At 45.7% G+C, this 14,898-nt stretch overlaps 1 protein-coding gene across 2 annotated transcripts in view; it reads left to right on the forward strand.

The window, feature by feature from the left end:
* The first annotated feature begins 2,151 nt into the window (after window positions 1-2,151).
* Window positions 2,152-14,898, forward strand: part of CADM3 (cell adhesion molecule 3) — a 32,014-nt gene continuing 19,267 nt past the window's right edge. Inside the window, exon 1 of one of the 2 annotated variants that reach the window (XM_032260774.1) lies at window positions 2,152-2,429. In XM_032260774.1, the coding sequence (XP_032116665.1) occupies window positions 2,348-2,429 (82 nt within the window). In that variant the 5' untranslated portion in view covers window positions 2,152-2,347. The remainder of the gene's footprint in view (window positions 2,430-14,898) is intronic. The other variant, XM_032260773.1, reaches the window with a different exon arrangement.

Genomic DNA, 14,898 nt, shown 5'->3' on the forward strand with positions numbered 1-14,898 from the left:
CACTTTACCTAGGGTTGCCTGATCTTTCCCCTCTGAAGCTGATTCTGTTTTGAAAACGCCCACTTTACTGCCTGCTCTCTGCACAGCTCACTTCATGCCAACACGGCCCCACCTCTGTGGGAAAGTTCAATTTTCCCAATATCTCTTCCCTACCCTCTAACCCAGCCTCTTGTCTCTCTTATATCCAGGTTTCTGCACCCCTCAAATATAGTACCCCCTTTATTTTCACATTTTTGGAGATTCCAAGATATCTGCAAACCACAGTGTGACAGAATGGTCCGGAGTCACTGAGATACGTCAAGTGGGGCAAGTCAGACAGCCAAAGATGGTGAACGCATCCCTGCAAGAAAATCTTAACTACCCAGGCACTCAAGAAATGTCCAAGAGGCAGGCAGAACCCTTCTCCCAGAAACCGTCAACTCTAACAACTGTAAGAGAAAAACCGTGGGGCAGCATCCTGACAATCCAGAAGGATTTCCCTGGAGAATATTCTCTCCTGACTTCTCCATCATTGCTTGTCATTTATACAGGACTTTGCTGGTAACCAAGTACTTTCCACATCCCTGCCCCTGAGTTTCTGGGTGACAGGGGCATTAACTAGATCACAGGGGGCTGAAAAACTCTGCTTTCAAGAAGGAAATATTACCCAAACCTTAAGGATTAGCTCAATGGGACAGTCATCAGCACAGAAAGAGAGCTGGTCTAAGAGGTAGAAGACATGCCACCAAATCCCTCATCTAGGGATAAAATATTAGCCTCACAGGATTGGAAGACACTTCAAAATCATATTGTTGCACATCCCAGCCAACACTTGTGTCTTACACTATTAATTGTCAGGGCAACCTTGTTCAGTTAGCCTCCTTTGAGCCTCAGTTGTACCTATGTCATTAAGAGGTTGGAATAGATATTTTTAAAGAATTCTTACATACCTAAAATTATTTTATTCTAGAATTCTAACATTTAGAAATGTATTTCCAAAAGCTAAGTTTCAGCAAAACTGATTCAGAAAGATTCCTGAGATAGTTCAAGACTCTTTCAGAGATAGTCACAAAGAATGGCAAACACCAGGGACTTGGAACACCTAAGCCAAGACTAAGAACGAACACCCTGCATCTCTTTTCCATCTTATTACATGTGGCCTCAGGAGTGAGAGCTGCTTTGGTCACAGATGCAGGAGTCCTTAGAGGGTTTCTAGATCAGACTCTTCACGAACCTTACTAACTGAAACTTGAGAAGGGCACGATCCCGCGAAAGATCAAGAAAGAAGAAAAAATATTGGAGAAAAGGACTGGGGATAAAGAGATGGAATAGGGAGGGCTAAGAAAGAAAACGACTGAGTTGCTTTGAAGGCTGCCAGATTGGGCAAGAGTCTGGGGGTGAAATCATGTTTTCAGAGGGTGAGTCATTTCCTTGACATGGGATTGGGGGAGACATTGGTTCACAAGGCCTGGGGGTTTGCTGGAAGATGCCTTTCAAGAGAGATTGCCTGGGGCCACGAATTGTTGCTGGACAGATAACTATGGGCTCTTGGGTAAGAGGGATTAGGGATGTTAGTGTTTAGGAGAATGATGAGAGTTAGCAGTTATCCACTGGAGATATGTCCCTGGTACATCGTTGATAGGGCGACCCCAGGGCTTAAGGCCTGGGGCCACAAATTTTTGCTGGACACATAACTATGGGCTCTTGGGCAAGAGGAATTAGGGATATTAGTGTTTAGTAGAAGGCTTGAGAGTTAGTAGTTATCCACTGGAGAGATGCCCCTGGGTACACTGTTGATGGGGGACCCCGAGGTTAAGGGGATCCCCAGTTGCCAAAGGATGGAGGGTGGAGCTGGAGGATCTCAGGCTAGTGGGCACGCCCTTGCCCAGGCCTGCAGTGGCCGCGCTCGCCAGCTGGCCCACGGCCCTGTCGGACTCCCCTCCCTCCATCCCAAGCCTAAGAGGGGTGAGCACGGGGTCCCACTGCTGAGCCAGCTCCCTCCCTCTGATCCACACCCGAGCCAGGCTGGCGGAGCTCCCAGGGGAGAGGGTGGAAGGCACCAAGAAGGCAAGGAGGGGGTGTGGAAGGAGGGGGGAGTGGGGAATGCGGCAGCTTGGCCCCCCCGCGACCAGCCCAGCCCCCTGCCAACCCCCCTCCACCTCCAACCAAATGGTTTGCTCCGAGCGCCCTATTTAATCCCCGCGACTGCAGCAGCGCCGGCTCCCTCCTGGTCCCCACCTCGGCCCCGGGCTCCGAAGCGGCTCGGGGCGCCCTTTCGGTCAACGTCGTAGTCCATCCCCTTGCCATCCCCACCCCCCGGGGATTCAGGCTCGCCAGCGCCCAGCCAGGGAGCCGGCCGGGAAGCGCGATGGGGGGCCCAACCGCCTCGCTCCTGCTCCTGCTGTTTGCCTGCCGCTGGGCGCCCGGCGGGGCCAACCTCTCCCAGGACGGTGAGTGAGGGAGGGGGCGGTGCCTGGGGAGGTGGTGAGTGACCCGAGGCGGGGGCTGGGATCCGGAGTCTGGCGGAGGGAGCCTGTTGGCTTTGTTTGGAAGCGGGGTTAAAGTCGCCAGCCGCTGCTAACACCCTTGTGTCTGTCTCTGAGCATCCGTGTCTCTGTGGACTGTGGGTGTGCCGGCGTGTGCACCCTTCTGTGTACACCACCGAGCGTGTGTCTGCGTGTGCACCGGGGTTTGGCTCTCGCGGCTGATGTCCGTTATGAGCAGCCCGAGGTCTGGATGTGTTGCTGTCCGTGCGCGCGCGTCTGTGTTGGTGTCTGGCTCTGCGTTTCTGTGTCAGTATCTGTGTGTATGTCTGTGTCGGTGTGTGTTGGGGGCGGAGTGAGATTTGTCGCTGTTTCAGTCAGGGCGTGTGTCGGATGTTTGTGTATGTGTGTCTGTAGGGGTTGGGTAGCCAGTGCAATCCCCTAAACTGCTGTATGCAAACATTTCTGCTCCCCCGCCCGTCCCCCACCACGACCCGAGGCCCAGCTCCGAGTGGGCAGAGAAGGGGGCCTGGGTGAGGCTGCTGAGGGGGGCGTGGGCAGAGAAGAGGGCCCTTATCCTTGGAGCAAAACAACAACATAGGGCGGAGGGGGCCCAGGATGGCAACATCCCTGGCAGTGGAAGAAGCTGGGAAAAGAAATCCAGACAGGAGCAGAGGCGGGGTGGGGGTGGAGGGGGCGCAAAAGAAAGGATCAAGATATTTGGGGAGAAGGATGCATGGGAAACCCAAAGCTTTTCAGGGCTAAGCAATGATTTTCCCAGATTTGGGGTGGGATAGCATACCTAGCCCCTTTGCCCCAGTCTGGAACTCAAACCTTCTTTTAGGTTCCTAATGGTAGAGAGATGAAGGAGGGGAGTCGGGGAGAAAGGAGGAGGGGCCAGGGGTGAGGGGACTTGGGGAAGAGCCCCTCCCGCCCTGGGCCGGGCTATGTAGGTCAGCGCTGTGGGGGCACCTCAGCTTTCTTAAAGGCTACTAACGGTTAGTGGGATGGCAGAGGGGCAGCGTGTAGGGAAACCCGGAAGGGGGCCACAGCTCAGAGCCTCAGGTCCCTGAGGAGGGAGGGCAAGCTGTGAAGAGACTAAAGGAATGCATCCTCCTCTCCCCTCCGCCCGGTAGGAAGAGGAGGAAGGCTGGGATGGAGGAAGGGGGAGAGGGAACAGGACCTCTGTGGAGCAAAGGGAAGTGGGGAGAGTGAAGGGGGAGGGTGGTGGCTGTGCCCGGCCAGATGCCAACGAAAAACAGAAAGAACCGCAGGGGAGGAGAAAGGGGAGGTGGCTCCTGGGCGATGGACCCAGTGGCCAGCAGGGATGGGCACAGGGCGGGGCGGGGGTGGAGAGGGGAGGGGTTGAAACTGGGGAGGATGATGTAGAGAATTTCATCTGAGGAAAACAGGGGAATAGCCAGGGTGCTGGGGGAATAATCGCTCCACCTCACCTGACCTCCCCCAGCCCTGTCTCCATCATGATAAAGGAGCTTCCCCTGGTATGGGGACCCTGGGGATCCCCTCCCTTAAGTTGGCTGGCTGACTCCTGCCGCCGTCTACCCATCAAACTCCCCAAAGGGAGTTCCCGCCCTAGTCACCACAGAGACAGCAGCCTCTTCTTTCCCCTAGGTGGAATCCCCTTGCCCAGAGCACTGCACTGATGACCCCACTCACTGAGGAGCTGAAGGGAGTCCTTGGGGAGAGCAGGCTAAGTTCGAGACAGGGAGGCTGCTGGGTGTTTGTGCCTCAATAATGACCCTCCTACTAGGCCTTGAATTTCAGCTGCAGCCCCTGGCCTTCCTAACCTGCTGAGTTTTATAAAGAGAGGCAAATACGATCCAAACTGCAACTGTTCAGTAATGGGAACTGATGGTGCTAGGCTGGGCCCCAAAAAGAAAGACGTCATCCAGAAAGCTGTGAGCTCTTCTACTCTAAGATGTAAAAAAACTATAGACTAGAGTAAATCAGTATACTAGCCAAGTCTTTCTTCACCAACTACACTCTTCTTTTTTGGTCCTCAAATTGGGGGCTCAGCCCCTATTCAGGCTTAAAGTTGAGAGGAAGAGAAACGTTCTATCATATTTAGAAATATGTTTCAGAGCAGTGGCCTGAGAGAAACAGTGGAAGGCAGTAACTTCTGAATGGGGAATTTCTAGAGGAGAGGTGGGGAAGTGGGAGATAAACAGCAGGGGTCTGTCTCCAAAGAGGAGTCAAATCAAGCATCATTTTCCTTGTTGAGAATTATCTTTACAGAAAATGGACATCTGTCTGGTGTGCAGTATCTCAGGACACACTGATGCATGAGACATAACCACCATATCTTCTTAGATTAATTCTATCTTTTAGTTTCAGGATCTAAGAGGGCCAATGCTGATGGTGGGAGGTAAAATGCACAGATTTAATGCCCAGAGATAGTAATCCTGAATGCTATTTTGCCTAGGATCATGGAGATGTGTCTAGTACCCCCAAGTTGGCCTGAGGCCCCTGGGAAGAAGGCTAAGCAGTATTTATCTTTAACTGGTAATGTTTGGCCGAAACTATGAGAGAGGCAGTGTGAAGGTATAAGGACAAGATACTCTTATGCTGATGCTTGAATTGTCAAGAGTGTTGTGGTAGCATATCTATTTTCATTTAGAATAAGAAAACAAACTTTATATGCTGCTGGGGCATATTGTTCCCTGGAGTACAGCATAAATTTTTTAAGCCTTCATAAGGCTGAACAGAGATTGAGAGGACAAGCAACTGATATCTAAGAGTGGCCATGAGTGTTGTGGCTAGAAGTTCAGGAATGGGTAAGACATTTAGAATGTGCCATCCATCCTTCCTTCTCACTAGTATTCACAGAAGTTGACAATTCCAGATTTGGAGAACACAAGTCCTATGAATTTAATGTGTCCTCTCTCTGGTGAACAGCTCAATACTCAACACCATGACCAGCTTTCTTGGGCTCTCCCTTCTTGAGTTATTTCCCGTGAGTTGACCTAGGATAAAGACAGATAGATGGATAGCTTCTCTTTGTTTCAGATAAGGTTATGGCAATTTAACCTTGTACTGCACTGCCCCACACATGAACATCTATTTCTTCTCAATGACCTCTGTCCATGATCATCCATTCTGCAGCCCCCTGGCCAGATGCCCAGTGAAGATATCATGCCCCATGTGCCACAGAAGTCCAGCAGGCATTCACTTTAGTGCTGCGCACAGATCTATTTGCCAGATCGACTCCAGCCAGTTTCTGTTCCTAGTCGCAGCTGTAACTGTCCTGTTTCTGTTCCTGTTCTCCTCCTAGTTGCAGCTGTAACTCTTGGGAAAGATATGCTCTCCTTTTAGACATGTGCGTTTTCTGGCATGGAAAAGTTAAGATCATCACAGAGACACTCGTATAGCAGAGTTTAGTTCATCCCATGAAGAACCAGTCTGTTTCATGTAGGTCCCAATCTATGGAATGTCAGCTGCCTACCCAGCAGTTGTGTCATTCTATTCCAAGCTTCTCCATAATCTGGATAGCACTATTGGTTTTAATAGTTTCCCCTAGGGCAGCAGTTTTCTCATTTTGTTTTTAAAACAAAGATGTGAGACATTTTTAACAAATAAGTAAAACATACCAAAGGAGAATTGCTATGGTTGAAATAATGAAATAAGACCTATATATCTTTTCCCTGTCTTACTGGCTTTTACATATTCCTATCATCCTTAAGGAACTACCTGGTGTTCTACCACACAGCTCAAAATCCTCTGTCCTAGACTGATAGAATGCGCCAGCTTACTACCCCTAGGCTCTTTCTCCTTCCTCTTCCAACTGAGGAAGAAAGGAAGTCCAAATCTAATTGCAAGGGTGCCTTGTTGGAGATATTCACTATTCACTTGAAGAGAGTGACTCATAGTTCTGCAGCCATAAAATTCCACAAACAGCATCTCTTTGCTGTTATGGTTACTTTGAAATAACAAACTGAGTAGTTGTGCCATTGCTCTGTAAATTCTTAGATTTGATTTTGATACTCCTTGCTGTTACTACTTTCTTGCAGTCAAATAATATGTAAAATTGAATCAAAAGTTTCTTTTCGTTAAATCACACGGTAGGAAGAAAAATCTTCACAGTCTCACCAGAGAAGTAAAACCCCTGGGGCTGTGACTAGTCTCATTCTTTGTTGTTTCCTACTCCAGTGGAACTGCCTGCTAGCTCAACTGTCCCTTTTTTGTCATCTAATTCTCAGTAATGGAATTTTGCCTAAGGATGGCGATCTAGGTTCCAGATTCTTGTTGAAAGCAAGCTGTGGACTGGACCAGCTCCTTACTGACTACTGAGTGAAAAATTCAAAGTTACAAAGTTTTGGTAATTATATCTTATTTTTCATGTTAGAATGTAATATTTCATGTTTAACCATTGGCTATAGGCCCGTGCACTAGAGCAGTTTGTTTCCTGTATGGGGTCACGTTTTAGAGGTCCACCCATAATCTCTGAGAATAGCAATCCCTGCGGAAATGCTTACAAAAGACACAGAGAAGCAAACCATCAGAAAAGGACCCTGGGGAAGCAAGCCATCAGCAAAAGATTCCATTTCTAAAAGCTTGCTCAGATTAAGTATAAACACTCCATGTCATCATAAAATGAAGAAGAACAAGTTTCCAGGGCTAGAGACCTGTTTCTGCCTCTAGGATCAGCAGTAGTGATGATTTTTTTACAAGATCAGAACCAGCTGGTGCCCAGGGCTCCAATAACTACCCAAGTAAAAACCCACTCCAATCCTTTTATATATGACAAGGAGATCCATCCCTTCTAGCACAGAGAAGTCAAAATCTCAGGAGGCTTGAACACATGAAGCTGTTGTGATTTTTATACAATAGAAGCTAAGATGCTAAGCAGTAAAGGTACATATTCTTCACCGAAGCAGCAAGTGCTAAATAATCATGTCTCTCTTCACCAAAATTTTCCTAAGCCTTAAGACAGTCATCAAATTTCCCAAAAGAGAGACTTCTAAATCCTGAAAACAATATTCTTCTTAAGAGGCATGATTCCATACCTCTCTGCCAGGTGTGATTGTCTGAACTACTTACAGCAATTTTGGATACATTAGGGCATTCTGGGTCTGAGACATTTCATACCCTACCTGATGAAAATACACATTTTTACTTTCTTGTGCCCTACTGTCTCTGAGGGGGCACAGGCTCTCTGTTCCCTCTTTAGAAGATGGGCCTAATTTTACTCATGATAAGTTGTGGCACATTAAAAGCCCCTCCATCACCACTAATATCTAGGCAATATAATCGCAGAGGCTAATGTTGACAAACTCAGTCTGGTGGTGGTCCTCATTGTTCAGCACAGTCTCTTGGCTGTATATCAACCTGACGGGTTCAAACAAAGGACTTCAGGAGACTTTATAGAGCAAGTGATGAACGTAGAGTGATTCTAGTAGAAACCATGATGTCTGTTCTTTTAGTTCCTGTGCTTGAGAGCTGGCTGCTTTACCCCGTGATCCCAGTTCCCCTGTACTTTGTGGAACAAACTATTATACCTGTGCTTTGAGCTCTCCATGGTGCTAGCCCCTGACAGTGACACGCCAGGCTTTTCTTGTTGCTCTCCATGGTCCTGTTTTACCTCCAAGTTTCATAATCTCCTTATTCTCCACAGTGCAGTCCCCAGAACAGGGCTGGAATCTCCCTCACCTGACCACAAACACACACATGATCTTGGTTATGGTCCCTGACCTATTCCACCACAAATACAGAACAAAACTCTGAGATATAGATCTAGGAAGTCCTCCCAGCCATCTGATCAACTGCAGGAAGGGAACAGAAGGGCAAACAATTCTCAAGTTAAAAAAGAAGTGCTAGAAGGGTTTTATAAGATGCTATGGAAATTGTGGCCTACAGTGACCTCAAATGGCCTCAAAAGAACTGAATGTTTTGTCATATTTGGATTCATAGATTAAAGATAGAACTATATATAGTTCTGTTTTAGATCAAGATAGTATTGCTCATATATATGATAACCATACAAAGTTGTACTTTGGTATCCATGAAGGATTGGTTCCAGGACATCCCACAGATACTACAATCTGCAGATACACAAGGCCTTAATATCAAATGGAGTAGTATTTGCATATAACCTATGCACATTCTCCTGTATGCTTTGTCATCTCTAGATTACTTATAATACCATATACAATCTAAATGCTATGTAAATAGTTGTTTTACTGTATTGTTTGGGTGATAATGACAGGGAAAATGTCTAAACAAGTTTAGTACTGGCACAACTTTAAAAAATATTTTCAATCTACAGTTGATTGAGTCTATGGAGGTGGAACCCATGGATATGCAGGGTTGACTGTATACAGTATAAGTGTGGAATGCAAAATGAATCACACTCAGTTTATAAACATGTACCTCTTAACAGAACTCTGAGCATCACAACCAACTCTAACTGTCCTGTCATGGTGCTTTTTTTACCCTTTCCCCTCAACCTTAGCAAAGATAATACATGACAATGGGTCATCAGCATAGGTAATGGAGGAATCCAGTAAATGAGAGGCACAGAAAACAAGTATCAAGTCTACATCCATATCATCCTGAATGTACCAGATCTCGTCTGATCTTGCAAGCTAAGCAGGGTTGGACCTGGTTAGCACTTGGGTGGGAGAAAACAGATATCAAAACCTTGACTTAATGCCCCCAACCTTTATAACTACCTTGTACAAAACTAAATGGCTTTAAATATAACCATCTTCTCCCAGAGAGCACAGGTCCTTTGCCATATCTCAGTAGATACATGTTTAAACTGTACTCCGCTATGCTTTGAGGGTATCTTCCCATAAACCGATGATATCAAACAGGGCAGGGAGCCAAGTGCACTCAGCCCCTATCAGTCTTAGATTAGCCAGCCTGTTCTTCACATCACATTAGAACTACACAAGCTTCTCATCTCCTAAATACTGATTTTTCCATGTCAATTTATGGATAAAAGTTAATATAATCGTTAATTCTCATGAGTGACCTACAGCAGAGTATAGCTGGAGAGGCAGGCTTCCAGAATGAATTTCCAGGACTCCTCTTTCATTTCTTCATTTGAAACAAGGAGAAACTTCATTCCTCAAGGACAGGTAATGAGAGTGATTTATCTCTATGAGCGAGCCTTCAGCAAGAGAGAATTAGGGTTATAGGAACAGCTGGAGTGTCTCCCATCTACTCATCTTCCTAAGCCCCCTGTTCTCATGAAAAGCAGGTGAGTTTCAGAAAGGACTCAAATACAGAAATCTCAACATATTTTTCAGTACATATATCATCCTTTAATGTGAACTCTTACCTCTGGGATTCTTTAACTTTCTCTTCTCTGTCTTTCTCTTGGAAGCCTCCAAGAGAACACTAAGAAAGCTAAATAACTTAAAGAACAAACTAAAATGTTGTCTTCTCTAAGGATTTATTTTCCCTTTTCCCAACTAGACTTACACTAATTGTGTATTGATTGCTAATTATAAGCACCTTTAGCTCATTTACTTGTAGTTCAGGGTCAAGAAGATCAGGTGCATCACCTTGCCCTAGGGAAAAAAAGAAAAAGAAATGAAGGCTGATGTCTCAGCCACTCATCTGTAGGCTAACCATTATTCATTTCTCCCCTTTCTTCATATACTTCAAAATATTGGCTGGGTAGGATGAAGAGCTAGTACTTCTGACACCAGATTTTATTGGAAATATCCAGATTCTTGTTTCATATGTTTATTTTTACCCTTCTATGACCTGGCTCTTTGCTTCCAATCCTGATTTCAGTAAGTACATCAATGACAGGTAACTTGGAAGTTAGCATAGCGGTCAGTCTTTGAAGAGCCTGGAGCTGAGTTCTTGAGTTATTATTATAAAATGAGGAGCCAGTTTTACCATCTGCTCCTAATCATTTTTTTTTTTGCCCAGAAAATGCAAAAATTACAGTGGAACAATTGCACTCACTAGTACTTACTGTAGTTCTTAAAGATATTTCCAAATACATATTATATGTTTCTTCCCCTAATCTGTATCCTCTAATCTCACACAAATATAAAAATCACCACCACTAAGCCCCTGAGCCTCTCATATTTTCATTTATCCTCAACTGCCACTTAATGCCAACTTTTTTCTGGTTTCCAAGCCCTGGAGTCCAATGTCAGTGACAGATGGACTGAGCCTCAGCCCTGGAGAGGAGAGGATTCTGGCCCTCTCCTGGGGAGTTTGAGCAGAAGAGACAGCCTGAATTCTGCTTTGGGGAGAATCTCTGAGTTTAAGCCATATGGTTTTCTGGAAGTAAGGGGTTCTGATTAATATGGGCATGTGAAAAGGGCTCTGTATCTGGGTCATAATAAAATCTGTGCGTCCATGTCAGACAAAAAAAAAAACCCACAGAAATATGATTAGTGAGAATCATAGTGTGGTGTGTGTGTGTGTGTGTGTGTGTGTGTGTGTGTGTGTGTGTGTGTGTTGAGGGGCACATGCCAAAATATGCATGCATCTTAGGGAATAAAAATGCATGTTTGCCCGTATCAAACAAGAGATACTCAACTGAGACTCAAGAGGGCTAGAGTTCTTTATGTCAGAACAATATTATTTTCCATTTTGGGGTCTGAAATCTGTAGATTTGGGAGAATGTATCTGTTTCACGGAAGAGTTAAATTCTCAGGAAGGTACAAAATGAGGCTAATGTGAACAATGTACACAATTTAAAAAATACAGATTTTTTTTTAAGTGAGAAGAGTGTAGGGAGACTAAATAGCAGTTAGGATTGGGGGAATCAGTAAAACTAGAGTAGCGTGGGTGTGTAGAGCGGAACACATTTTTCTTCATGTAATGCTCCTAACCATTGCCCTGAGCCTGTCATCCACACCCCGACTCTGATCATCCAGTGAAGGGAGACAGTAAAAACAAGTCAGGAAAATCAGAATCAGCAGAGACGAATGCTTTCTTGCTTGACTTCTAACAAATTAAACTTTTCCACAGCATTGTTATCCCACCATACCAAGCCATCAGCCTGAAATATCTAAAGTGCAACATAAGGAGCATAGGAGAATAAGACAGAGTCCATTGAGAAAGGGAATTCATCCATGCCCTCAGACAGGTATTGGGGCACTGGGATAGGTACTGCAGAGTATGAGCAAGCTGTTGGAACCTGGGCTGAGATTTCTCATCTCCAGAGAATCTATTCTTTACTTCTCCCTGATTTTCTGGACTTCCTGGCCCATTCTCAGTCTCTATTTTCCCATACCCTTCCAATGAGCTAAACTGAATTCTGCGTTTGACTCTGCTTTGTTTCCTTTCACAAGTACTTTCCTAAGATGGGGGGGGGGGCTTTCCCCCACTGTTCTATTACATATGTGTGAAAGCAGCAAGATACATTGAGGGTAAGGGTATAAAATTCCTCCACTTAGTTTAAGGGGACAACTAAGAGTTCAGTCTGGCATCCTGGCTGTATTGCATTAGAATGCAGATTTTAAGTCATACCTGTCGGTATGTCTAAAGCATTTGATCATAGCGAGAAGGGAATGAGGAGATGGAATAAACAGACACTCCTAAAATGGCTCAGGGCTGTTATTTTCCTGTCTTCAGGATACTACCCCAAAACAACTGAGGATAGTCAGTACCTTCACACAATCTGTGCCCTAGAGGTCCTCGCTGAGCCCTCCCCTGTGCTCAGTTTCACCTCAGCCCCTCACCCTCAGTGCAGAACACTAGATGCCCGTCTAGAGCACATAGCCCAGTCCCAGAAGGAAGCAGCTAAGTAAAGGAAGAGACTTTTGGGATCAAATCCCCTTCCTTTCTGTCTCTCGACTGCAATTCTCCTTGCTACAACTCAGTATTGGCTACAGAGGGGCTTGTTTTGGTTGGGGGCCAGCCCGGGGCTCTCTCCTGGTGCTAATGCACTGAGAACACTGACTCAATAGCAAATCAAAGCAACAGCTGTCCCCACCTCCTTCCCTGCCACCCACTTCCCAGTCTCTGCTCCTCAGAATCTTAACTAAGTCTCTGAGGGCCCCCCTCAGCCTACCACAAGCCCACTTCTGCCTCCAGATTTTTTCTCTCTGTAGCTCAAGAATAGGACATGTTCCTCTGCTTTTTTTTTCTCTTCTGTTCTGGCCCCTGTCTCCTGCTTCATAATCAGGTTAGCATTCCCTCAGCTCTTCACCATGCAGGTGCCAGCAAGCACATGCACACACACACACACACACACACACACACACACACACACAGTGCACACACACATGCAACCTGTCCTCACAGTCACCCTTTTTAGCTCCAAAGGGCATGGCAGTGACTTCTGCCTGATGGCCTCTTCTTCTGTGTGAACTGGAACCTGCCCGTAAAGCCCTGAACTGTATGAAGACACCATCTGCCCCATCTTCAGGACTCCCTTTTCATCATAACCCAACTTCCCAACCTAATGGGCATTTACTAGACTTACTTCTCATAAGGTCCGTGGTCCTGGAGTTCTGCAGTGCCATGTACAGGAGATGGGGCATAGGAAGGGTGGGTGCCAGTGGAAATAAAATCACACTCAGTGTCAACTTAACCACTGAATTAGTCAGTCCACAAGGACTGCTACAAAATGCCAATGAGTGCAGGTCCCACTCACTGCCTGTGTGACCATGCTCAAATTCCTAAACCTCTCTGAGCCTTGGTTCCTCATATTTGCAATAAGAGGATTAGACCAGATGATATTTTTTACCAACTATAAAAATCTATGCTTCTAAGAATCATAGAGGGGAGAATATTTTGGGCAGAATTAGGTGAAACAAAAAGAAAAAGGGAATTACTAAACTTGGGCAATAGAGAGTCAGGAAGGGCGTTAGTTTTATCCTTCTATAAAATCAAAAAGATCTTAGAAATAACCACCTCTAGGCTGGCTGTGGTGGCTCACGCCTGTAATCCCAGCACTTTGGGAAGCTGAGGTGGGTGGATCATGAGGTTGGGAGTTTGAGACCACCCTGACCAACAAGGTGAAATCCCATCTCTACTAAAAGTGCAAAAATTAGCTGGGTGTGTGCCTATAATCTCAGCTACTCAGGAGGCTGAAGAAGGAGGATCACTTGAAGTCAGGAGGCGGAGGTTGCAGTAAGCTGAGATTGTGCCACTGCACTCCAGCCTGGGAACGACAGAGCAATACTCCATCAAGAAAAAAAAGAAAAGAAAAGAAATAACCACCTCTGACCATTAGGATTCAGTGGACAATGACCAGATATGCAAGTTGACTGCAAGGTTTTAGGAAATATGTAAAACATTTAAATTTTGTCTTAAGATATGGATATTATAAAATCTTTAGAATAATTGTTTTTAGTGAGAACCAACGGTTCACTCTAAGATAAGCTTTTAATTTTAACCCTGCCTTAACACCCACCACAGGCAAGCTAGCTAACTATCCCAAAGACTCCCTCCTTATTCAGCCTGGAAAAGCCTAGCCACATACCATTCCAAAAGCGGAAAACAAAAGCCTTTCATTATTAACCTGCTTCGGATTGAACAAAAAGATGTCTGTAATAATAAACCTGTTTGAGCCCCGATTGGGTACAGGTTCCTTCTAAATCTAAATTTCCTGGGTAATTCAATAGTGCAGGACCCCTGAGTCTATAAATCCCTGATATCTGGGCCTAGGCTTTACCAAGCTGAGCAGCTAATCCACATGTTAGGGCTTCTTATAGTGAAGATTCTGTTTTCCACTCCTATTGACCATCTATTTTCACTCATATCCTGTATGCCTCCTAGGAGAGTAAAGCAAAGCTGGGACAGAGTAGTTTATCAAGAGGCTGCTTAATAAACAAGACTCTGGGAGGAAAAACCAGACAGCAACAGAAATAATAGATGGAGGGAACAAAGAGGAGCAAGGTCTCAGTAGCCCAGCCAGAAAGAGGGTGGATGGGGCAGTGAGGTGGAGAGAAGGCTTAGATCAGGGAGACAGGCAGCTGAAGCATGACTGAGTTCTGAAGTTCCAAAGTGGATGTGAGCTAGAGCGCATTGGAGCTAAGGAAAGGAGATGCTTTAGGAGATCCTGCTGCCTATGAAGGGACAAGAGGCCTTTCCCTGAGGAGCAATGAAAAAGGGAAAGAAATAGTACCTGAAAAGAAAGAGGGTCCCAGATGACAGAATAACTCCCACCCCATATGGCCCAGCTTCTATTTGACTGCATTGTTATATTGTGGCCATTAGGAAATTAGGAATTTAAGGGAGGACATAGTTAGAAAGGAATGGAGGGCAGGAAGTAAGAGAATATTTCGACATTCAGGCAATCAAAGTCTTAGATTAAGAATTTACAAAGTGACTTCAGTAAATATGGCATCGCTGCTGGCTGCCCAAAAACAATAGAAGGAAATTAACTGTCCAGAGCCCCTTCTGACCAGGGTTTTCAGGGTCCCTTCTGACCAGGGTTTTCAGGGCCCCTTCTGACCAGGGTTTTCAGGGTCCCTTCTGACCAGGGTTTTCAGGG

This window comes from Sapajus apella, unplaced genomic scaffold (assembly GCF_009761245.1).
Source record: "Sapajus apella isolate SASKATOON/1434 unplaced genomic scaffold, GSC_monkey_1.0 scaffold119, whole genome shotgun sequence".
NCBI lineage: Eukaryota > Metazoa > Chordata > Mammalia > Primates > Cebidae > Sapajus > Sapajus apella.